The sequence below is a fragment of the Bos taurus genome, chromosome 4, assembly GCF_002263795.3.
Source record: "Bos taurus isolate L1 Dominette 01449 registration number 42190680 breed Hereford chromosome 4, ARS-UCD2.0, whole genome shotgun sequence".
In the NCBI taxonomy this organism is placed as follows: domain Eukaryota; kingdom Metazoa; phylum Chordata; class Mammalia; order Artiodactyla; family Bovidae; genus Bos; species Bos taurus.
The window spans coordinates 118,268,425-118,294,532 of NC_037331.1; the positions used below are offsets into that span (position 1 = coordinate 118,268,425).

The window sequence follows — 26,108 nt, forward strand, 5'->3', positions numbered from 1 at the left end:
ACAAAGAGTTAGACAAGACTTACCAACTGAACCACAGCAACAACAAATTCTGAAGTCTGTCCTTGACAAAACAGTTTCTCCCCCTTCTATCACACATTCTGAAATGACTACAGAAATGAACAGCAAAGAAATAAAATAAACTATGGTAAGCTTTTTTTTTTTTAAGGTCTGAAATGGAGGTTGAATTCTGACATATCCAGATAAATCAAAATTCTCTTGCTAAATAATTAAATGAAAATGTATTTATCAAAATCCCAGTATAAATGCTGTTTCTTGTAGAAAAGCTTTTCACAACTAAGAATCAGACTAGTAAGTAAAATCTGATTTTCTGATTTTATGAAGGACTCAAATAGTTTACTGAAGGAAGATCCACATTTTTATGGAAAATAAGAAAGGGAAAAATTTTAAATATAGTACAGTATAAAATGAAAATACTAATTGTGATTATATTAAGACATATATACTAACCATGAATCAGGGAGCCATTCAGCCACTGAATATAGTAGTTTTGGGGAAAAGAAAGCAGGATTTCGTTGCTGATTATCGAGAAGGGTAGAAGCAAGACTGCTCCAGCCGACACTGCCAGAGTGAAGGTGCTCAGGAACAGCCTGGAAGGAAGGGGAGAGCCAGCGTCAGCAGAGGCCGGGCCGGCGGGGCTGCGGAGGGCCCAGCTCTGCAGCGCTTACATCCCAACAGAGCCAACACGCATCTCGGTGAGTATACGCAGTTGGAAGACAAACGATATACATATGGTCCCAGAAGTTAAACTAGACCAACTCTAAAACTCACCTGTGAAAAGACCCTTAAGTCTACCAAGTGGGCCTAAAGCAGACAGAGACTGGAGACAGCGTACTTCACACATTTATGAAGAATAAATTGTAGTCTCATTCCTCTTTTAAATTTAAGTATTTATTTCACAATTGCATTTAATTAACAACGCTGGCAATATATGCTAAGAGCAATGCAACAGCTGTTTCAGGTGAAAAAAATACTTGTGAAAACAGTATGAAAAACGACTTAAGCTAAAATGGTTATTTCTGGAATAAAAACTTAAAAAGCCATTGGTCTACTATCTCTTAAAATAGGTAAAGGTTAAATAAACTATATAATAACTTGTAGGGAACTATTAAACAATATTTAAAAGATGATTTTGTCATTTTTTAAAATAGGATAGCTCAAAATGTGTAATATGGAAAATGTCTAAAATAAAGTTGAAAAGCACAGACAATAAATATAAACCACGCTCTCTCCCATCCCTCTCCCCCAACATGTACATTTTCACACAGGAAAAGAGGTACATTAAAAAAATCTAGCATAATATATAACAAGTCCTAGGAGAGGGCCCATAAGGGGCTTTCACTTTCTCAGTTATACACGTCCAAAATGCTTAAAATTTTAATATCTAATTTTTAAAGTTTTTTGAAGACTAAAATGACACAGGAAAATGGAACCTCCCTCACTAAAATTAGAGATGAAATTTTAATTTAATATCCATTCCATTAAATTTAATGTAGAAAGAATGTGAAAATACGTGTAAGAAAAAAAAAAATCATACTAAATGCTCAAAACACATCTAACAGAGTAACTTTGAGGCCAGTGCCATCTTGTGGCAACCAAGAGAAGTGTTTTCCTACTTAAAAGCCAAAGATAACCTCCCCTGTTTAGCAAATGACTGATAAACTTTTTAATGTAGACATATGATACATGTCAAAAATACAATTCAACTCAAGCACAGGAGTAGGCTTACCAAGCGGTTGTGCTGGATGCACAGCCTGTTTGCTGGGAGAAGTGGGGCCCCATCTCCATCCCAGCTGCACTGCCAGCTCAGTCACCTACCCCCAGGTGACCTCCCGTGACCTCCCCTCTGTCCTCCGCCTGTGACGGCCACCTCTGCTCCCTCCTTCGCACCCACAGGCCCCGCCCCCTGGTCCTGCACAAGACTCCCAAGCCATCCTCCCGAGCCCCCCTGGCCACGACAGGGCCCACACACTGTCAGGCTCACCCACCCTCCTCACAGGGAGCAGCTTCTCAGCCTCCATGTGTCTGGGCAGTCGGCCCTCTCCCTTGGGGCCCCTCTGCGTCCCGTGCCCCATGAAGCCTTCCCAGCCCCTCTACCTCCTGACCCTCAGCACACTGGCCAGCAGCCCAGCTGTAGAGGCCCACCGTGGCTCCCAAGTGTAAAGCTAGGAAGTGCACGTGACCAAGGAGCAAGTGTATGAGGACACACAAATGGTTTTGAAATCAAAAGTTACCCAGAAATCCTGAATATATAGTCACCATAAATATAACAGTGGACCTTACATCAAAAACCTTCTAGAAGGTATTGTGACTGGCCTTAGAGATACAAAACAGGGTCATACCATCTGCTGCCCTTGAATGGCTAGGAGAACTATCCATAAAACGCTGATGCCGCACCGCTAAATGCCAACAAGGGGGCCTCAAAGTAGGGCCCGGGGTCAAGCCAGAAAATGCAGACATGGTGACTGCTTATATACCTGCAGAAAAGTGTTCCTCAGAACTGAAGGCAGTTCTAGAAACATTGCCTTCTGAAATGGAGCAGACTGACGACAAAGCCAACAGGACTTCCTGGTGCAGGCTGAGAGAGGCTAAGGGATGACCAAGACCTTCTGTTGGCTCCTTAAGCAGCAAATTTCAACAGATAATCAGTCCACAAGTATCCACGTGTTTGCTTACATGTACTTTCTTAAAAAGGCTGCTGTAATACTTTAAAGTTGTTGTAATACTTTAGGTGAATTTTTTCCATATTTCTGCCCAAAGGGCAGTATTAATGAAAATTCATGACTCTAGAATTAGAAACACGAGAACTGAACATTAAAATACATACGAAATCCTGTTGACTATGGCATCTTCATCTTCTTGTTCATCTGCAAAAATGTTCAAGGCATTAATATTTTTATCTTCCAAGAAAATGCTTCATTAATTTAAAAAAACATAAAATATAAACCTGAAGAAGCAATTTTCCAACTCTAAATCTCACTAAATCAGATAGGATAGAATATGGTTAAAGAACAACAAGAGTCTTTTGACTGATCAATCCTGATTAACAAAACTCCCATATATAAATCAACATCTTCCAAATCTTTAGTGCTCAGGGAAATAAAACTCAGTATAACCTTGGAACCACATTCAAGTTGACTGTTATACGAAGTCAGTGAAATTGCTAATGAATGAAATTTTCTGGTTGATAATGTGTGTTAGTAGCTCAGCTGTGTCCAATTCTTTGTGATTTTGTGGACTGCGGCCGCCAGGCTCCTCTGTCCATGGGATTCTCCAAGCAAGACCACTGGAGTGGGTTGCCATTCCCTGCTCCAGGGCATCTTCCTGACCCAGGGATCAAACCCAGGTCTCCTGCATTGCAGGCAAATTCTTTACCATCTGAGGTACCAGGGAAGCCCCTGGTTGATAATAGCCCCCAAAAAAATTTATTATAAAATTAAAATTCAGAATCTTAGAACTCACACACTTTTCTGTCGTTTCAGCCTATTGTTAGTAATGGTAAGAATGAGGATTTTACCCCAAACCACCCTGTACACCACTGCCTTGACACCGCATCATTCTGTTCCAGTTACAGACAGAAATACACGCGCTTTGTGTCTCTTTCAAGGAGCAGATGGCCCTTGCTCGGGTGCTTCCTCGCCCTACCCTCTCCCTCTCTCGTGGCGGTTGGCCATCTTTTTAGTCCTCCCACATAATCTTACCAGCTAAGGAGACTATGATCCAATTACAAAAATATTACACAACACCCCAGCCCTTCTTTCTCCTCAACACCTCACTGGGGGTGTCCTCAAAGGCTCTCTGTGTGGGGCTCTGGAATTCTGAGTAGCCACCTGCTTCAGTGACAGTGGCATATTTGGGCCATTCTCTTAGTCCAAACTCTTAATTACTGGCTGCCCAAAATACTTCTATAACCAGAGAGACCACAAAGTACCATTGTCACAATTAATTTTTATATTGTTGTACCTACATTTAATCAACCACAAAATCTTGAAGAGTGTTTTAATAGCTTCACATCCATTTCAGTTCTGTTGCCAACACTCTACCAACCAGGTCCAGGGTCTTCTTTACTCTTCTGTGATTACTCTAAAACACGTCTAATAGATCTCCTGTTTTCCTGCTTATCATCCCCTAATTTCCTCTAAAACAATGCATGGTTCATTCCTTCTCTCTCTCTCCCTTGTTCAATGTACATAATCTATGAAGCTTGATGCCAAGACATCTTTTAAAGGAGCTAAGACACTGTCTTGGATCCCAGTTCTTCAAAATTTTGAGAGATTAAGGAATCCAAAGAGTATTTCAGTGCAGTCACAAAGCCAAGCAGTGCACTACAGCAAGCACTATTTCCTGATTTCTTTAAAAATTCTTAAAGTTTAATATGATAACATAAGGAATCTTTAATATATGAAATCTTTAAATATTCACATGGCACCTACGATTAGCCTAGCATCACAAGTGGAAATCTTGTGATTTCAAAGAAGTAGCTCAAATTTAACAGAAGTCAGTAACTAGTTATTTTATTAAAAAAACAATGGTTAGTTACTTACAAAACTCTGGCATAAAAATCTGTATTCATTTTAAAAAAAGATATAATGGTCCCCCAGTGAGATAAGGATACATATGAAAAAATAAAAGAATAACATAATACATAATTGAATGTTAAATGGTATTATGCATGTGTGCTAAGTCGCATCAGTCACATTGGACTCTTTGCGACCCTGTAGACTGTAGCCCACCAGAATCCCCTTGGCTCCTCTATCCAAGGGTATTCTCCAAACAAGAATACTGGAGTGCCATGCCCTCCTCCAGGGGATCTTCCTGACCCAGGGATCGAACCTTGTCTCTTTACATCTCTGCATTGGTAGGCGGGTTCTTTACCACTAGCACCATCTGGGTATCATGGACACTCTAAAGTCTATACCACTTTAGAAAGAAACAATATTCTGGTAGTGAGAGAAAGAATGGGGTAGGGGTGATGGGGGTGACTACGCTCAAATTCAGAGCTGAGGAACCAAACATCCTCATAAACTCTGGAATTTCCCAGACACTGAAGAGCCCTGGGCTATTCTTAGTTGAATATAAGAATGAGGATAAACAAGGGCTCAGGGCTAAGAAGCAGACCTGGGTCTGACTACTGACCCTGCAAGTAGTCAGATTCCCTGGAGGTTATTTTCAGTGCTCTTAGTATCAGGCAGCTGCCTGCCGCAATCACAGGCATAAGGAACACACTAACCATGCTGATGGTGCCGTGTGGCCATGGAACATGTCTAGACCGCATGGCATTAGAGTCAAAGCGTTCATTAGCGTGTGTCTGCTTACCTGATTTTCTCTTGTATCTTGTGATGATGAAGTAGGAGACAATGTAGAGTATGGCAAAAATAAGGAAACAGATCTGAAACAAAAAAATGTAACGCATTTACTTTTTTTGCATACCTTTTTAAGTAAAACAAAATAGATCTTTGGTATTTATAAGGGAAAAGAATTTAATCTATTACATAGTAAAACTTTTAGCTAATAACAAGTATTATGAAGTATTAACTTCTACAAGCTAGTCAGCTCGGTCTAAACCAGTGGGCGTTTTCTTTTCATAAACTGACCGAGTTGTTTCACAACCATGGGACTGTTGTTAAGAACGAGACCGGCACTGACAATTGTGAAAAGTCAACTCATGAGATGCTACTATCCCCACCAAATATTAAAACACACTCTGAAGTTTCAATAACACTTAAAGAGTAATGCTGGCACCAAAACCTGACGATCAATGAGATAGATTCAATTATAGGAAAATGTGGACTTCCCTGGTGTTACAGTGGATAAGAATCTGCCTGCCAGTGCAGGCGACACGGTTCGATACCTGGTCCAGAAGACACAGGTGCCATGGAGCAACCAAGCCCATACACCAGCACTGCTGAGCCCTCGCTCTCGAGCCCAGGGGCTCAAGCCCTGAGCCTGTGCGCTAGAGTCTTTGAGGCACAGCCACTGAGCCGCGTGCTGCAACCGCTGGAGCCCGTGCCCCGGGAGCCCATGCTCCACGAGAGGAGCCACCACGATGAAAAGCCTGCCACAACGAAGAGCAGCCCCTGCTCACTGCAACTAGAGAAGCCCATGCAGAGCAACGGAGAGCCCCACACACAACCAAGATCAAAATAGAATTTGTCTTAATTTTTTTAAATGTATGTACCATGGTTATACATACAAGAGGCCTCACACATCAATGTGGGGTGAGGATTATTCAATAATCACACCACATATCAAAACAAAAAGCAGTTTCACAAAAAAGTTTTTCAATATTAAAGTCCTTTTAATTTCTATCTTACCTAGGGTATGGCAGGCAAAATACGATGGGTGAAGGAATGGCAGACCTCATGTCAGTTACCAACCAAGTGTGCTTGAAATAAAGGCTTAACGGAACTGTGGACCACACCAGAAATGTTTTGAAGACTCTCAAATGAAACCATTCCAGGGATGATAAAGCTGAGAGATGTCCCTTGTACGTGGGTTTCTGAAGAAGGGCTGGAGGCCATAAGATGGAGAACGACCTTGGACTGGACAGTGCACAGCCACGGAGCAGGGCAGTGACATGATCCCACACACTGCAAAGGGCTCAGTCGAGTCACAGCGTGGAGACTCAACCAGAAGGGGAGCAACAGGGCAGGGAGCACAGTCAGGAGGCACTCGGTGATCCAGAGGAGAGGTCACGCAGACTCTGCAGTGCAGGTGACGAGGAGGGAGGCTTTGAAAGCAGACTTGACAGGACTTGCAGGGCTAAACATTGGATTCTTGGCCTGAGAAACTGGAAAGACAGAGTTGCCATTTCCTGAGTCAGGGAAGATTACAGGAGGAGCAGTTTAGGGGTAGAAATAAGAAGTAGAGTTTACACTGTCTAATTTGAAACATGTATCATTCACTCAGGAGAGGAGCGGTGGAATGGGCAGTTGGATATAAAAATCTGTGCAGTCCAGTGGGAGGGTCCAGGCTCGGAGGAAGAAAAGACTCAGCAGCAGGAGACAGTACTTAAAGCCGTGAGACTGAGTGAGCTTTCCACTGTAGTGGGGAGTGCAACGCAGAAGAGAAGTCTGAGAACAGAGCCCGGGCTCTCCAGTATTTAGAAGCCAGCTCAACAGAAGGAAACAGCAAAAGCTGATGGAGAAGCAGCGGTGAAGACGAGACCGATGTACTAAAAGCCAAGTGGAGAGTTTATCCAGGAAACAGAATTATCGACTGTGTCAAATGCTGCTAACAGGTCAAGTAAGATGAGGACTGAGAACTGACAGCTGGATTTAGCAACATGGAGGTCATGGACGACCTTGACAAGAGCGGCCTTTCTGGAAGGGTGGAGACAAAACCCTGACTGAAGTGAAAAGGAACAAGAAGGGAGAAAAACCGGAACAAAATGGAAGTAGTTCTTTTCAGGAGTTTTATAATAAAGGGCAGCACACAAAGGCGATGAGAAACAGACTCCTCAGAGGGGTTTTTTAAGATGAGAACAGTTACACAATTGTTGGAACGATCTACTGCTTACTCACTGATGCAGGAAAGGCAGAATCTCTGAAGAAAGGCACTCAAGCTGAGGGGCCACAGACACAAATTTATGCACAGTGAAGGGAGGAGGAGAGGCAGGAGCCGAGGGCATCCGAGTCCCGCTGCAGGCGGCAAGGAGATGGCGGCGGCAGCGCGAGCAGCTTCTATTTTCTCAGTGAAAGAGAAGCAAGCACATCAAATGAATTGCCCATGAGGGTGGGACAAGACATACGCACATCACACAGGATAATCGGAGGTAAAGGCAGTGGAGAAACACCACAGAAGTGGTGTTTAAAGTTTAAACAAATGTTTAAAGAAATGGTCTTTAACGTTCCAGGCAAGCCCAAGCCTAAACTCGAAGCAACACAGGAAGCCTGACGATGCTACACAACGTGAGATGAGAACTTGATCCTCAGATGCTGAGGCAGGTGTAGGCTGAGCTCCCATGAACCATCACAGGCATGATGACTCTAACAGGTACCTGTCTCGCTGTATTCTCCCTGTTCAATGAACCCATGGTAGGCAAGGTGCAAGCAGGGAAGCTGGAAGACAACTCAAGGACTTGCAGGAACCGCAAACACACTTATGCTGTCCTGACTGGCAGAGCAGCCGCAGCAGCAGAAGTGCTGTGCCCTCTCCGCGTGGCTGACCCAGCGGACACGCCGTAACACGGCCATGACATACCACAAGGGCTTGTTCAGGTGGAGCTCATCCACACTTTCAGAACAACAGTGGCCAGCGGCCAGGTGGGCCCATCATGGTGTGTACGCGCAGAGCTGTAAGTGAGCTCAGCTGTTACACAAGCACGTATTTACAAAACATGGGGCCAGAGAGCCTGACCACCGCCACCGGGCCAACTGCTCTCTGCCGACATTCCACCCCCTCAGGGTCTCTCACTTCACAATCTACATGCAGCCTATCTTCCGCAGTCTTCCCCTAGTGAGTAACCCGGACCTTACAGGACACGGCCTTCAGAGTACACACTGCTCCGAGTCTGGGACGGGCCTCCACAGGACACACTGCTCCGAGTCTGGGACAGGCCTCCACAGGACACCTCTGCACCAACCAGCCCACGTTTGTATCCGTGTACATAAGCTTCCCTTGTAGCTCACTTGGTAAAGAACCTGCCTGCAATGCAGGAGACCCAGGTTCGATTTCTGGGTTGGGAAGATCCCCTGGAGAAGGAAATGTATCCCACTCCAGTATCCTTGCCGGGAAAATATCATTTACAGAGAAACTTGATGGGCTGCAGCCCATGGGGTCGCAGAGAGTCGGGCACGACTGAGTGACTAACACTTTTCCCAGAAGGGGCCCCTCCCAGCTCAGGCCCCTTCGGGTCTTCACACTTTCAAAATGGGGTCTCCCATGCTATCCCTCTACTTCTCTCAGTAAGGACCCACTAAACCCTCCCCAGGCACCGGGCCCACTCCTTCACCTTCAAAGAGGGGATTTTTGCAGCATTCACAGCTCACATCACGAGTCTGTATCCTCGGGGTCTCAGCCCACATGGCGAGCTCGTGTCCCCACCCAGTCTCTCGCTGCAGGCACTGACATTGCCTTTCCACTCTCAGCTGTACCATGGGCCTCACTAACAAGCAGGGATATGCAGTCTCGTAAAGTCCCACAACCTCTGTTTGAGTGAGGGGTGAGTGGTTATAGACGCCAACCATTCTATTTCGTCCCCAGAACAAATGATACATACTGTCCACCCCTATGCTCCAGGTTCACAAAAGCCATGCTGCCAAGGGTTCCCCTTGCCTTTGCCAAAACCATTTACCCAAGTCGACCAACTCCAGCTGAGTGTATGGTCGATACATCGTGAACTCAGTCACACTGGGGGCCACTTGAGGATGCCCCCTCGAGGATGCCCCGTGGGCCACAGGCTTCTCATGCTTCCCTTTCTGCTGCACCACGGGCCTCACTGCCAACCAGGGACCCACAGGTTTCACAATGCTCATGGTCGTCGTCGCTCATGACTTCCCTGTCAGAGGAGCTGGGTCCTCAGGGCCATGCATCTCGTGCCCCAGTGCACGCAGACGCTGCTCCAATGAGTCTCTGCAACTCATGCAGCTGTGCGGCATCACAGAGGGCACCATGCACACCCACCTTCAGGGCGGTTGGGAAAATCCACCTCAGACTGCCAGCGAGAGAGTTCACTTTAGGCAGGCTGATGAGGAGTCCACGCAGAAGGCCCCTTTAAGGAGGAGGCGGACATTCTTTCTTTTTCACATTCTTTTGCCTTAGACACGTAGGCCTCATAGGCAGCAGCATCTCTTGTTCAAGGACAGGCTTTTTTGGAACTCAGAACGTACTTTAAGGGAGGAAGTCTGGGTAGAACTGCCACAGCCTTGAGCTCTGGGTTCACCGGTTCCTTCTGGCTAATCCTGTGTTGGTGTCATCCCAGGATGACATCCCAGGATGACCCTTATGGGAAAGGGTCTGGGCAAAATTTTTACAGCCTTCAGGTATTTTTTCTATTCTCAGCAGCTAGTAGAAAAGTACATAATGCTCTGCTTAAACTAGCAAGGCAGGTAATCTTTCTACCCCCTTATGTCTATGTCAGGAGCTTTTTCTGTCACTATTACTTAAATAAAATTTCTACTACACAAAGCTCTGAGTGACTGAGACTGTCTTTGGTCCCAGAGTTAAATCTTCTCCTTCGGAGACAACAAATTGGGTGGAAAACTGTTCACCGCACGTGTACGCTATCATGACCATCTTGAAGGTTCGTCCGGGATCCCAAGACAAGGTGCAGCTATCATCTTGGGGGCTAAACTATAAGCCACCACCGGCAGCAGTCCATGCCACCTCGTTGAGCAAACGGGAACTCCCCACCTGTAACACCTTTTTAATGGTAGCCAGTGAGCCGTCCGCTACTCCCGTCTCCCAGCAGGGGCTGTGCCAAGAGGGCCGCGGCCACCTGGTGCCACATCCTCTGTGGCGGCCGCTGGCTGCCTCCATCCACTGCAGCCTCAGGCTCCTGCACCTGCTGGCTGTCCTGCTGACCATGCCAACCGTCTCGCTGTTCACACTGTGTGCTGAACCCAGGGTAGGCGTGGCGCGAGCAGGGAAGCTGGAAGGCAACTCGAGGAGCTGCGGGAACTGCAGACAACAACCACAGGCAGCCACGCTGGGCCTCCTGTGGCTGACCCAGCCGTATCGCAGCCATAGGCGCACACAGGGCTCTTCAGCTGCAGCTTCCACATGTTTACAGAACGCAAGTGGCCCGTGACCCAGCGGGCCATCATGCCGTGCCTGTGCAGTGCTGGAAGCGCTGGCCTGTTACACAACCATGTACTTACAAGACGGGGCGAGAGCGAGGGGCTGTGGGCAGAGAGCCCAACATCACAACCTGGCCAGTCACTCTTTCCCTACCATTCCCTGTTCTCTGTCCTCCCCTTTACGGCCTCTACTTGTGGACTTCCACTTTTCACCACCACTCACTCACTCTCCCAACCACTTAGCTCACTTCACACCCACTGACCAACTCAAAGCACTTCTGGCAGCAGGCAGCGATGAACCAACAGCCAAATCACTCTTCATGATTTCACATGCCCTCTGAGCAGCACCCTGACATCAGCGATCTTCCTTCTTTTCTGACTCTTCTCCCAGACTCCACCACTAACTGGCTTCCCTTTTCCTGCCAGCCTTTAAACATTCTTCTGGTCTATGATTTCTGAGTAGAGCCAGAATCTTCTCCCAGGGTTTTAACCACCAACCCTCAGAAACCCCTGGACCACTGTTTGAGAACCACTGGTTTAGGGTATCAGCAAGAGTGAGTGAAAGAATGGGCCATAAAACCCAAGTGGGTTGGGAGAAAAGTGAACCCAAGTGACGGCCAGGAGTGGACATGCCAATCCACTGAGGTTCCTGGGAAAGAAGCAGCTGTAAAAAAAGGACTTGCCCAAGGAAGCTGGAAGACTAGCAAGCCGTGATTAAAGCATGCTGCTTTAGGATTTTTTAAATTAGTAAGTAAAGCTGGTACTAGAAGAGTAGTCTCAGGAGTCCCAAGATGTCTGTGCAGCAAAGTGGTAGATGAGAAGTCATGAACGTTAATGGACAAACAGAAATCAAGGAACCAAGATGCATGGCATGAGACAGACAAGACTAACGGAAAACAACCCCTCTGAGAGCAGAGTAAGGCTAACAATTATAAAGACAAATGGACATTTTACTACTTTGGAAATAAAAGTTTCTATGAATATAAACTGTATCAGACTGGAACAAAACAGTCACAGAACTAGTTAGACTATTTCTCCAGCTCCAAAGACGGGACCAGGAGCAGGTGCTCCTTCTCAAATGAGCACATCTTTAGCAGAGACAGACCCGCAGGGACGCGTAAAATGAGAACAAGGCACGCCGGGGCCTCCTATTCTCCTCCCTCCAGGGGGACAAAAGGAAACGCCTAACTGAAAAAGGGGGCACCGCAGCTCCCCACCTCGAAAGGTGAGGCATGCCGGTAGAAAGGGAGAGGGCGGCTCCGAGGGCCCTCTGAGGAGATGGAGCTCCTCTCCCCAGACAGGGAAGGGAGCACAGGGCTAGCCGAGCCTGAAGCAGCGGCCCGCGCGCCTCTGCTCTCTGCCAGCCGCCCCACAGCAGCCCCCACCGGGGCCCCACGGCCTCAGTCCCTATGTTGAGCAAGAATGGCCAGGCATCTGGAAGCTGAGTTCCCAGTCACGGGAAACCTAATAGAGGTATTCCTAAAGTCTGCTTTATATCAACTTCAGCTTTTGGAAAGGAAAAAAAAAAGTGAAAAGCAAAAATCTCCTTCAGCTCAGCATGTCTTACTGAGCTATACAGAGGCGGTGTCCACCCCAACCGTGAGCAGCCGCGCCAGCTCCTGCCTCCCCGGGACCACAATCAGCACCCCGGCACTGAGCCAGCGGCTGTGAACGGTGTCCCTGAGTATCTGGGCTTCATCAATTTATTTTGTGTGTCTGTGAGCAAGTGACTGCTTCTCTGCTCTGTGCCATTTCAGCTTAGGAAGGCTTTCCTAGGACGCTCTTCTTTCACATGTTTGGAAAAGTCTATAATAGTAAATTGTTACAAGCAAATATACTTAAATTCCCGGTGTAAGATTTGAACCTAAATTTAAACTAGTGCATCAGAGTCAAACTGTACTACAAGTTCTTTATTTAAGACTGATGGGCTTCAGCTAATTTAAGATGACTACAGGAATAAACATCGTCAGAGTGATAGGTACAAATGGCCTCAGGGAGAGCTACCACTGAAGGGTTTCTAACAAAACCCTGAGGGAGGAGACAAGTAAACTGTAACTAAGCCAATAATCACATTCTCCAGCAGAGCCAACAGACCTGGCTTTATCTTAAAGTTGCAAAATCAGAAATCAGAGATGCTTAATATCCTTTAAGTGAACCAAACAATAACTAAAATTAAAATTATAATTCTTTCAAATTACCTTAAGAGCCAGACTATAGTAAAACACAAGAAAACACAAATAGTTACAAAAATAACAAAGATGAAACATATTAAAACCATAATTGTAAATAAACTACTAAAAGGAAACTCAGATTAAGACACAGCTAAAATAAAGTGACTCAGAGGGATGAAAACTAAACAATAAACAGGGACACACCAAGCAGATGCTAACCACAAAGAAAGCTAAAACGTCACATTCTTGTCCCCTCAGACAAGGCTGCATTAAGACAAAAAGTGTTAAGACAAACTGGGGCACTCTGTCAACAATGGGATAACCCATAATGAGGAAATAATCTTCATGCACCAAAAGGCGCAGCACCAAAATACATTTTTTAAAACTAAATGGCAATGAATAATAAAGCACTACTTTGCAAGCATGCTGAATCACTTCAGTCAGTCGTGTCTGACTCTTTGCAACCCCATGGACTGCAGCCCGCCAGACTCCTCTGTCCATGGGATTCTCCAGGCAAGAGTACTAGAGTGGGCTGCCACGCCCTCCTCCAGGGGATCTTCCTGACCCAGGCACTGAACCAGGTCAATCGGCATTGCAGGCAATTCTTGACTGAGTCACCAGGGAAGCCCTAAGTGCCCCGTATTCTAGCACTCCACTTCCCAAGCCCCTCACAACCATGAGAAAATTCTGGCTCTGTGGATTTGCCTATTTTGGATATTTCATAGAGAAGAATCATACAATATCTGACTTTTTGTGTCTGGCTTCTTTCACTAAGCATGTTTTCAAAGTTACTTCATGTTGCAACATGTATAAATACATCATTCCTTCAGACTTTTTATAGTAAAATAAACCCCTATTTGATGAAAAACACACTGTATTCTTGTTGCTAGCAGCCACAAGCATTCTGTTCAGATATACTTGAATATGTACACAAGGGTATATGCACAAAGATGTTTATTGCTTCACTGTAATTGCAACAAACCACCTTTCAAAACAGAGAAGAGAAAACGACCAGTGCTCTAGTTCCACGATTAATCTGAATACAAAACACACGCTAACATCTGCTCTTCTAACAGTGACTAACGAGGCCTATCACGATAAACTGCCCAATGTCTTTCAATCTGTGCTTCAACAAAGAAGAATCAGTATTTCCTCACAAAAAAATTACACTTGAGACATTTAACAAGAAGTAAATATTCCCTCTCTCAAGATTAACGCAGCAAATTTCTAGTGCATTAATGTCATCTACAATATTACATTTTATTACTTGTTCTTGAGATTTTTCAGATTCTATACATTCTTACAATGCAAGTCAGGAGCAAGAAGTTCTTTAAATCCATCCTGAGACCCGTCTGAGAAAACACAGAGGAAGGACAGTGTTACCTGTCCTCCGGGCTCTTCCTCCACTCGTAGCCCTTCTCACCACACAGCCTCCCCCCTGAATCCCCACAAACCCCTCGTTCACAAGCTGGAGCACAGCAATGATTTCTACTGAATGCTTCATGGAAATAAAACTGGTCTCCTAAATCTCCTAAACTATGTATAATACTTACTATATTTTAGGCATATTGGGAGTACTAACACAAATAGGAACGATCTTGACAATCTCCTGAATCCTGCTGAGTGCCTTGATAAATATTTTTTAAATAAACTGAGTAAATCACACCCCCTTCCCACTGCTAGTTCCTCAGCCTCAATCAGGTATGCTCAGGGAAGAGGGAAGACACTCTGAACTGGATGACAGGTGAGAGTTTAGATGAGACTGGACTCGACTGTTCAATATGTGAAAGTGACTATAAAGCTGTCAGATGGGCCCCAAGTTGTCATCGGGGTACGGTACAAAGATCCAACGTAGTACCGCTGCAAGCAGCAGGGGGAGAATACTCAGCTTCTTTATAGCTGTTTCCTAGACACCATGTTACAAAGCAGAGACATCACTTTGCCGACAAAGGTCCATATAGTCAAAGCCATGGTTTTTCCAGCAGTCATGTATGGATGTGAGAGTTGGACCATAAAGAAAGCTGACCCCCGAAGAATTGATGCTTTTGAACTGTGGTGCTGTAAGGAGATCAAACCAGTCAATCCTAAAGGAAATCAACCCTCAATATTGGAAGGACTGATGCTGAAGTTGATGCTCCAATACTTTGGCCACCTGATGCAAAAAGCCGACTCACTTGAAAAGACCCTGACGCTGGGAAAGACTGAGGGCAAGAGGAGAAGGGGGCAATGGAGGATGAGATGGTTGGATAGCATCACTGACTCAATGGACATGAGTTTGAGCAAACTCTGGGAGATGGTGAAGGACAGGGAAGCCTGGCGTGCTGCAGTCTATGGGGTCGCAAAGAATCAGACACAACTGAGCGACTAACACTTTTCATAGGTATTTTATGATATTCTTTACCAAGTTGAGGAAGTTCCCCTCTACTTCCAGTTTACTGAGAGTTTTTATCATGAATGGATGCTGGATTTTGTCAAATGCTTTTTTTGGATCTACTGATACCATCTTATGATGTTTCTTCTTCAGCCTGTTGATGTAAACAACGACATTAAGTGGTTTTTGTAGTATAATTCCAACAGTGTATAGTTCTTCTATACACTGCTGGACCCCATTTACTAGTATTTTCTTGTAGGATTGTGCGTCTATGCTCATGAGAGGTATCAGTCTGTAGTTTTCCTTTATTGCAGTGTCTCTGGCATTAGGGTAATGCTGACCTCATAGAATGAGTTAGGGAGTTTTCCCTCTGCTTCTGTTTTCTGTAAGAGACTGCACAGAATTTGTATCGCTTCTTCCTTAAACATTTGGGAGAATTCACCAGCCAAACAATCTGGCACTGGTTTTGGAAGGTTAACAGCTGCTTCAAGTTCTTTAGTAGATACAGACCTACTCCAACTATCTGCTTTTCCTTGTGTGACCTCTGGCAAACTGTATCTTTGAAGGAATTTGTTCATTTCATCTAAGTTTTCAAATCTGTGGGCACAGAAATGTTCATAATATCCCGCAGTATCGTTTCAATGCTAATGGAATTATGTGCAATGACTGCTCTTTCATTTCTGATTCTAGTAATTTGTGTTTTTCCTGTTTATCTTAGTTAGCCTCAGTTCAGTTCAGTTCAGTCCCTCAGTCGTGTCCGACTCTTTGCGACCCCATGGACTGCAGCATGCCAGGCCTCCCTGTCCATCACCAACTCCCACAGCTGCTCAAACTCATGTCCATCGAGTCGGTGATGCCATCCAACATCTCATCCTCTGTCGTCTCCTTCTCCTCCTGCCTTCAATCTTTCCCAGAATCAGGGTCTTTTTCAATGAGTCCGTTCTTCACATCAGGTGGCCAAAGTATTGCAGTTTCAGCTTCAGCATCAGTGCTTCCTATGAATACTCAGGACTGGTTTCCTTTAGGGTTTCTTTTCCTTTCCAAGTACTTCAGAGCTTCCCAATTATATCTGTGTTACTGATCTGCAGTTTAACTGGACTGTGGTGTGAGAGCAGACACTGTGTGGTTTCCACTTTTAAGGTGTGTTATAAAGCGTGGTGCATCTTGGTGAATGTCCCATGCGAGCTTGGGAAGAATGTACACTGTGCTACTGTTGGGTGAAGGCGTCCATAAATGCCAATCAGATCCAGCTGACCGACCGTATTATTTGGTTTAACTATATATGTATATGCTTACTGATTTTCTGCCTACTGGATGTGCCAACTACCAACAGAGGGGGTGCTGCAGTCTCCAGCCATGGTAGGTGGATTCACCCGTTTCCTTTGGCAGCTCACTTAGTTTCTGCCTCACGTATTGTGATGCTCTGTTGTTACATGCATACACATTAAGGACTTTATGTCCTTTAGGAAAGCTGACCCTTTATCATTATGCATTGCTCCTTTTATTCCTGATAATCTTCCTTGCTCTGAAGTCCATCTTGTCTGAAAGTAACAGCTACTCCAGCTTTCTGGATTAGTTAACACAGTGTATCTTTCTGTATCTCTTTACTTTTAGTGTGTGTGTGTGTGTGTGTGTGTGTGTGTGTGCGCGTGCGTGCGCTCATGCACGTGTACATGCTCAGTTATATCCAACTCTTTCAACCCCACGGACTCTAGCCCACCAGGCTTCCCTGTCCATGGGATTCTCCAGGCAAGAATATTGGGGTGGGTTGCCATTTCCTCCTCCAAGGGATCTTTCCCACCCAGGGACTGAACCCAAGTCTTTCATTGGTAAATTGATTCCTTACCACCAGCACCACCTAGGATAACACACTTTTAATATATCTGTATCTTTATATTTAGTGTATTTCTTATAGACAACATACACTTGGGGTTTTTAATTCACTCTGAAAATCTGTCTTTTAAGTGATTTATTTAGACCATTAAAGTAACCACTGATATTGTTGTTTTAATAGTTATCATAGTTTTAACAATTTTCTATTCATTGACCATGCTGTTTAGATTTTTGACTTTAGTCTTTTTCTGCCATCTCTGGTTTAAACTGAGGATTTTATGCGATTCTATTCTCTTTCTTCTGTTAGCCTAACAGTTATACTTCTTTATAAATATTTTTGTTGGCTGCCCTAGAATTTACAATTAAATACACTATACTGCTTCACAGGTAGTGCAGCTACCTTACAGAGTTTTCCCAATTCCTTCCACCTGTCCCTGTAACATTACTGTCATTCATTTTACTTATCCACAAGCTAATCACTGGATACACTGGTGCTATCACTTTCAATAAACTGTTACATGTTGGATCAAAATAAGAAATTTATTTAACTTTAATTTATCCTGAATACTTTTTCTTTTTTTATGTAAATCTGAGTTTCTCACCTAAATAATTTTCCTTCTCTCTTTAGAACTACTTTTAAAATTTCTTGTCAAGCAAGTCCATTAGCAACTACTAACCTCAATCTAGCACAGGGAACTATCTTAAATATTTTGTAATAACCTATAATAGGGCTTGCTTTTTCCATGATCCAGGGGATGTTGGCAATTTGATCTCTGGTTCCTCTGCCTTTTCTAAAACCAGCCTGAACATCAGGAAGTTCACGGTTCACATATTGCTGAAGCCTGGCTTGGAGAATTTTGAGTATTACTTTACTAGCGTGTGAGATGAGTGCAATTGTGCGGTAGTTTGAGCATTCTTTGGCATTTCCTCTCTTTGGGATTGGAATGAAAACTGACCTTTTCCAGTCTGAAAGAGATTGGGAATACCAGACCACCTGATCTGCCTCTTGAGAAATTTGTATGCAGGTCAGGAAGCAACAGTTAGAACTGGACATGGAACAACAGACTGGTTCCAAATAGGAAAAGGAGTTCATCAAGGCTGTATATTGTCACCCTGTTTATTTAACTTCTATGCAGAGTACATCATGAGAAACGCTGGACTGGAAGAAACACAAGCTGGAATCAAGATTGCCGGGAGAAATCTCAACAACCTCAGATATGCATTTGACACCACCCTTATGGCAGAAAGTGAAGAGGAACTAAAAAGCCTCTTGATGAAAGTGAAAAGTGGAGAGTAAAAAAGTTGGCTTAAATCTCAACATTCAGAAAATGAAGATCATGGCATCCGGTCCCATCACTTCATGGGAAATAGACGGGGAAACAGTGGAAACAGTGTCAGACTTTATTTTTCTGGGCTCCAAAATCACTGCAGATGGTGATTGCAGCCATGAAATTAAAAGACGCTTCCTCCTTGGAAGGAAAGTTATGACCAACCTAGATAGCATATTCAAAAGCAGAGACATTACTTTGCCAACAAAGGTCTGTCTCGTCAAGGCCACGGTTTTTCCTGTGGTCATGTATGGATGTGAGAGTTGGACTGTGAAGAAGGCTGAGCGCCGAAGAATTGATGCTTTTGAACTGTGGTGTTGGAGAAGACTCTTGAGAGTCCCTTGGACTGCAAGGAGATCCAACCAGTCCATTCTGAAGGAGATCAGCCCTGGGATTTCTTTGGAAGGACTGATGATAAAGCTGAAACTCCAGTACTTTGGCCACCTCAGGCGAAGAGTTGACTCATTGGAAAAGACGCTGATGCTGGGAGGGATTGGGGGCAGGAGGAGAAGGGGACGACAGAGGATGAGATGGCTGGATGGCATCACTGACTCGATGGACGTGAGTCTCAGTGAACTCCGGGAGTTGGTGATGGACAGGGAGGCCTGGCGTGCTGCGATTCATGGGGTCGCAGAGAGTCGGACACGACTGAGCGACTGATCTGATCTGATCTGATCTGATAATAGGGCTTCCCTGGAGGCTCAGGGTTAAGGAATCCCCTGGAGAAATGACAACCCACTCCAATATTCTTGCCTGGGAAATCCCATGGACAGAGGAGACTTGCGGGCTACAATCCATGGGGTCGCAAAAGAGTCGGACATGACTTAGTGACTAAACAACAACCTATAATGGAAAAGAATCAGAAAAAGAAAAGATAGACATAACTGAATTACTTAGCAGTACTAACTGATTGAAACTAATACAAGATTATTGTAACTTTAATGGCATTTTCCCCTGCTTTTTGACTATGAAAATCGTATTTTCATTTTGTACTGGGCCCCAAAACTTAAGTAGCCAGCCCTGGAAAAATCTGAAAACATGGTACTTCCCGGAGAGCAAGTACAGAATATGAAGGAAAAAGTCCTCATCAGCTTGTTCTTTTAAGATCTACACATTAAGTTAGCAAAGCTACATCAGGTTCTCTTAGTAACTAGTAGAACTCTGAAACTGGCTAGCAACTCACAACCAGGTACTCCCAGCTGCTGCTGCTGCTGCTGCTGCTAAGTCGCTTCAGTCGTGTCCGACTCTGTGCAACCCCATAGATGGCAGCCCACCAGGCTCCCCCGTCCCTGAGGTTCTCCAGGCAAGAACACTGGAGTGGGTTGCCATTTCCTTCTCCAATGTATGAAAGTGAAAAGTGAAAGTGAAGTCGCTCAGTCATGTCTGACTCTTAGCGACCCCATGGACTGCAGCCTACCAGGCTCCTCCGCTCATGGGATTTTCCTGGCAAGAGTCCTGGAGTGGGGTGCCATCGCCTTCTCCAACTCCCAGCTAGGACTTGATGATTCTCCCATAGAAAATAAACAACTTCAGAAAACATTAACATCAGAGAAGGCCACTCTATGACCATAATGGATAAAGAATAAATAAGATCACTCTGTAGTTATGCCTGAACAAAGACAAAAAATGTGAACTCTGTCCAAATCATAAACATGACTGACCATTCCTCACCCTGGCAAATATGAATGACTTGCATCTTTACCAACTGCAGCATGAGCCTCACTCAAGTCTTTTTTCAGTCTGTGTGCTCAGTTGCTCAGTTGTGTCCAATTTTTTGCTACTCCATGGATTGTAGCCTGCCAGGCTCATCTGTCCATGGAATTTTCCAGGGAAGAATACTGGAGTGGTTTACCATTTCCCATTCCAGGGGCTTTTCCTTCTACACATAATCTATTAAGATATCCAGTCATAGGGCTTCCCTGGTGGCTCAGTAGTAAAGAATCCCCCTGCCAAAGCGGGAGACACAGGTTTGATTCCTGATCCAGGAGGATCCCACATGCCTCAGAGCAACTAAGCCTGTGTGTGCCACAACTATTGAGCCCGTGCTCTAGACCCAAGGAACTGCAACTACTGAACCCACACACTGCAGCCACTGAAGCTGTGCGCCCTGAGCCTGTGCTCTGCAACAGGAGAACCGCTGCAACGAGAAGGCCGTGCACCACAACGCAAGAGAAGCCCCCCGTTCCCCAGCTAGAGACAAGGCTTTGCACAAACAGACACCCAGCACAGCCAAAAATAAACAAATAAAGGTTTTAAAAGATTAACCTAATTCTGTACACCTGAGGTCCAAAAGGAAAAGGAAATAAAAAGACAGTAAAAACAAGAAAGGAAATGGATCATTACCACCTCATAGTAGCAGCTAAATGTGACCATTATAGTAATTGACAAGAGAACTCTGAAATATTCATAATATTAAAGATTCATAATACTAAAGTAAGATTATTACATGAGCTTTTTAAAATTAAATACTATACCACATACAAAAAACTAACTCAAAGTGGATCAAAGACCTCAAAAATGTCAGTTAAAACTATACAACTCTTAGAAGAAAACATAAGGGAAAATCTTCACAGCACTGGATTTGGCAATAATTTCTTGGATAGAACACCAAAAATACAGGCAACAATGACAAACAAGTAAATAAATAAACAGGGCTTCACCAAAATTTAAAACTTTAGTCCACCAAAGAATACTATAAATAGAGTAAAAAGGCAACCCACGGAATGGAAGAAAACATTTTCAAATCACAAAGGGATTAATATCCAGAATATATAAAGAACACCTACATCTTAACAAAATAACCCAATTCAAAAATGGGCAAAGGACTTTAGATAGACATTTCTTCAAAGAAAATATACAAATGTCCAAAAGCACATAAAACATGCTCAACATCACTAACCATCAGGGAAACACGAATCAAAATCCTAACGAAATGCCACTGCACACCTACCAGGATAACTACTACTTTTTAAAAAAACAGAAAACAACATGTGTTGGTAAAGACACAGAGAAACTGAAACACTGGCATATTACTGCTAGGAATGTAAAATGGTCCAGCCACTGTGGGAAACAGTATGGCAACTCCTCAAAAAATTAAACATGGGATTACGATGAGATCCACAAATTCAAACTCTGGGTATATCCCTAAAAGAATGGAAAGCAAGGCCTGGAACAAGTATTCATGCCCCCATGTTCGCAGCAGCATCATTCACAGTAGCCAGGGAAACAACCCGAATGTCCCCTGTAGGATGAACGGACGAGCAAAACAAGGTTATACACACAATGGAATTTCATCCAGCCTTAGAAAGGAAGGAAATTCTGACACATCCCTCAACATGGATGAAACCTGAAAACATCATGCTAAGTGAAATAAGCCAGACACAAAAGGACAAATATTGTATGACTCCACTTACATGAGTTACCTGGCATAGTAAAATTCAGAGAGACAGAAAGTAGAACGGTGGTTACCGGGAGCTGGAAGGAGAGAGGAACCAGTTTCTTTTTTTTTTTTTTTTACCAGTTTCTGATCAAAGGGAAGTTTCAGTCTGGAATGACGACAAAGTTCTGGAGATGGCTGGTGGTGATTCACAACAATGCAAAGGTGCTCAGTGTCACTGAACAGCACACTTAAAAACGGTGAACTGTAAGTTGTGTATTTTATCTTTTGGCAAAACAAAAAAAGTTGAATAATTTACAGAACTGACACCATGGCAGTCAGAGAAGAAAACTAACAGGAATCCAAAGTGGAAAAGAAGTTAAAACTGTCACTGTTTGCAGATGACATGATATTATACATAGAAAATCATAAAGATGCTGCCAGAAAACTGCTGCTGCTGTTGCTGCTGCTGAGTCGCTTCAGTCGTGTCCGACTCTGTGCGACCCCACAGACAGCAGCCCACCAGGCTACCCCGTCCCTGGGATTCTCCAGGCAAGAACACTGGAGTGGGTTGCCATTGCCTTCTCCAATAGAAAACTACTAGAGTTCATCAATGAATTAGTGAAGTTGCAGGATACAAAATTAACCCATTGCTGACCAGGGGATTTTTGAAGAAACTAACGCCTATGGCCAGCAACTTTTCTTTGGGCCAGTCAAAACTTCTGTTATTTCACTAACACTTTGCAGGCTGTTACATTCAACAGTTATACCTGACACACCTGTCAAGTCTTCTAACTTCATGAAATGCTGTCTTTAATCCACAATTCTGTAGAAGCAAAGGCTCATTCTCTGCATTATCATGAATTTCATTTTCACTTTCCGTATCAGAATCAATCACTAAGGTTTTCTATCTTTTTGTTCATCCAATAGTCACATCGTTTGAATCAGAACTAAACTCTGAAGAATGATCATCTTCTGAGGCACAAGTATATATATTGCTTGAACAATCAGAGAAAGTATCTGCATAAAACTCACTGAAAAATTCTTCACTCAAAATTTTGCAGTGTGCCACTTTTGAAAATTTTACGTTTGTAATATAAACACAAGGTTGATTGGAACAAAAACCTAACAAAGCAAAATGTGAATGATAATGACAATCATTAAGTTGTATAATGAACCCTTGATCAATTTTAAGCTCCAGCAACTTTGCACGGTGATGTTAATTGTGCGTGTGTGTGTGAAAGTCACTCATTCATGTCCATCTCTTTGCAACCCCATGGACTATACAGTCCATGGAATTCTCCAGGCCAGAATACTGGAGTGGGTAGCCTATTCCTTCTCCAATGTTAACTGTTTCACTCTCTAAAAACCTATCAATACATCTCCAGTCAATAATGTTCAGGTAACAAAAGCTATATTACTATATTTCCAGTTAATACACAGAAATCTCTTGCATTCCTATACATTAACAACAAAACATAGAAATGAGAATTAAACACTTGGGAATAAACCTTCCCAAGGAGGCAAAACACCTGTACTCTGAAAGCTATGAGACACTGATGAAAGAAGTCAGAGATGACACAGATGGGAAGATACAGCATGTTCTTACATTGGCAGACTCAGCACTGTCAAAATGACTATTCTACCCAAGGCAATCTACAGATTCAATACAATCCCTATCAAATTACCAATTTCATTTTTCAAAGAACTAAAACAAAAAATTTTTTAATTTGTATGCTAACACAAATGATCCCCAAATAGCCAAAGCATTCCTGAGAAAGGAAAATGGAGCTGGAGCAATCAGACTCCTTGACTTCAAATTATACTACAAAGCTACAGGAATCAAAACAATATGGTACTGGCACAAAAAACAGAACTATAGATCAATGGAATGGGATAGAAGGCCAGGAAATAAATTTATGCATCTATGGTCAGTTAATCTATGACAAAGGAGGCAAGAATCTAAAATAAAGAAAAGACAATCTTTTCAATAAGTGCTGCTGGGAAAACTGGACAGCTACATGTAAAAGAATGAAATCAGAACATTCTCTAACACCATACACAAAATAAACTCAAAACGGATTAAAGAGCTATACATAATAAGGCTGACACTATAAAACTATTAAGAGAAAACATAAGCAGAACACTCTGACATAAATCACAGCAATATCTTTTTGTATCCACCCCCTAGAGTAACAAAAATAAACAAATGAGACTTAAATAAACTTAAAAGCTTTTACACAGCAAAGGAAACCATAAACAAAATGAAAAGACAACCCACAGAATGGGAGAAAATGCCTGCAAATGAAGCAACGGACAAGGGGTTAATCTCCAAAATATACAAAGAACTCATGGAGCTCTGTATCAAAAGAGCAAACAACCCAATCTAAAAATGGGTGTGCTCAGTTGGTCAGTCATGTCTGACTCTTTGCAACCCTATGGACTGTAGCCTGTCAGGCTAATCTGTACGTTGGATTCTCCAGGCAAGAATACTCGAGTGGGTTGCCATTTCCTCCTCCAAAAGATGGGCAGAAGATCTAAACAGACATTTCTCCCAAGAAGACATACAGATGACCAAAAAGCACATTATAAGATGCTCGATATCACTGATTATTAGAGAAATGCACATCAAAACTACATTTAGGCACCACCTCACACTGGTCAGAATGACCCGCACCAGAAAATCTGCAAACAATAAATGCTGGAGAAGGTGCGGAGAAAAGGGAACCCCCCCACACTGTTGGTGGATGTGTAAGCTGGTACGACCACTATGAAGAACAGTATGGAGGTTCCTTAAAAACTAAACATGACAGTAGCATATGACCCAGCAGTCCCATTTCTAGGCATGTATCCGAAGAAAATCAGTTTGAAAAGATACATGACCCCCAGTGTTCATTGCAACACTACTTGCAATAGCAAAGACATGGAAGCAGCCTAGATGTCCATCAACAGGGGAATGAATAAAGAAAATGTGGTACACACATACACTGGACTACTGCTCAGCCATAAAAAGAATGAAATGATGCCACATGCAGCGACATAGATGGACCTAGAGATGAGCACACTAATTGAAGTCAGAAGGAGAAAGAAAATTCCCTTATATGCAGAATCTTAAAAAAAAAGATACAAATGAACTTACTTACAAAACAGAAACAAACTCACAGACTTCAAAAACAAACCTACTTTTAAAAATAAATGGAAAAAGAACTGGTGACAAGTCCTAGAAAAAATCAAGCATTTATACTCACTCTAAATATGAATACTTCAAGGAAGGAAAGCCAAAGACTGGCAATTCACTAAGCTTGGTCACTGTCTGCACTGGCTCTGCAGCAACAGAGTGTATCTACCATCCAAGGGCCCTGGGCCAGGAGAGGTAGGCGTGAGGAGGAGCAGAACTAAGGAATTCTAGAATCGGCGGCAAAACTGAGTTGTTTCTAGGATAGTGGACAAAAAAATAAAGCTCCTGGCTACTAAAATATGGGTACTTTTCTAAATCCAAATAAAAGAATATCTGATTAATCTAAAATATAGCCAAAACAGACCAATGGAACTGCACAGAGTTTCAGTTAAATCCCACAAATATACAGTTACTTAATTTGTGATTGGGCCTCCCTGGTGACTCAGATGATAAAGAATCTGCCTGCAACGCAGGAGATCCAGGTTCAGTCCCTGGGTTGGGAAGATCCCCTGGAGAAGAGAATGGCAGCCCGCTGCAGTATTCCTGCCTGGCGAATTCTATGGACAAAGGAGCCCGTCAGTACAGTCCATGGGGTCGAAAACAGTTGGACATGACTGAGTGACTTTCACTTTCAATGTGTGACTAAGGTCATAAATACTGCTGAAGCGATGAGACATCCAAGTGAGAAAAAATATATATAACTCCTACTTTATAACATACACAAAAAATAAATTCCAGATGAACTGTAGGTTTAAATAGGAGGTAGTTTTTGTTCAGTCGCTAAGTCGTGTTCTACTCTTTGCAACCCCATGATGGGACTGCAGCACGCCAGGCTGCCCTGTCCTTCACTATCTCCCAGAGTTTACGCAAACTCACGTCCCTTGAGTCAGTGATGCCATCCAACCATCTCGTCCTCTGCCGCCCCCTTCTTCTTTTGCTTTAAATTTTTCCCAGCATCAGGGTCCCCTCCAATGAATCAGCTCTTCACATCAGCTGGCCAGATGATAGGAGGAGTAAATCAATAAGGCATTTAGAGAAAAGCGTAAGACAGCATCTTCTTAACCTTGGAGTAACCAAAGATTTTTTTAAACAGG

General features: G+C 43.6%; 1 protein-coding gene across 8 annotated transcripts in view; it reads right to left on the reverse strand.

Annotated features, from left to right (window-relative positions):
• LMBR1 (limb development membrane protein 1) overlaps positions 1-26,108 on the reverse strand; it is a 132,922-nt gene that overhangs the window by 104,435 nt on the left and 2,379 nt on the right. For 4 of the 8 annotated variants that reach the window (XM_024990682.2, NM_001075786.3, XM_024990680.2 and 1 more), the window contains exons 2-4: positions 5,335-5,407; positions 2,846-2,885; positions 469-608 (exon numbers count right to left, since the gene is read on the reverse strand). In XM_024990682.2, coding sequence (XP_024846450.1) covers positions 469-608; positions 2,846-2,885; positions 5,335-5,407 — 253 coding nt within the window. Of the gene's footprint in view, positions 1-468; positions 609-2,845; positions 2,886-5,334; positions 5,408-26,108 lie in introns of those variants that run through there. The other 4 variants (XM_059885581.1, XM_059885582.1, XM_059885583.1 and 1 more) reach the window with 4 other exon arrangements.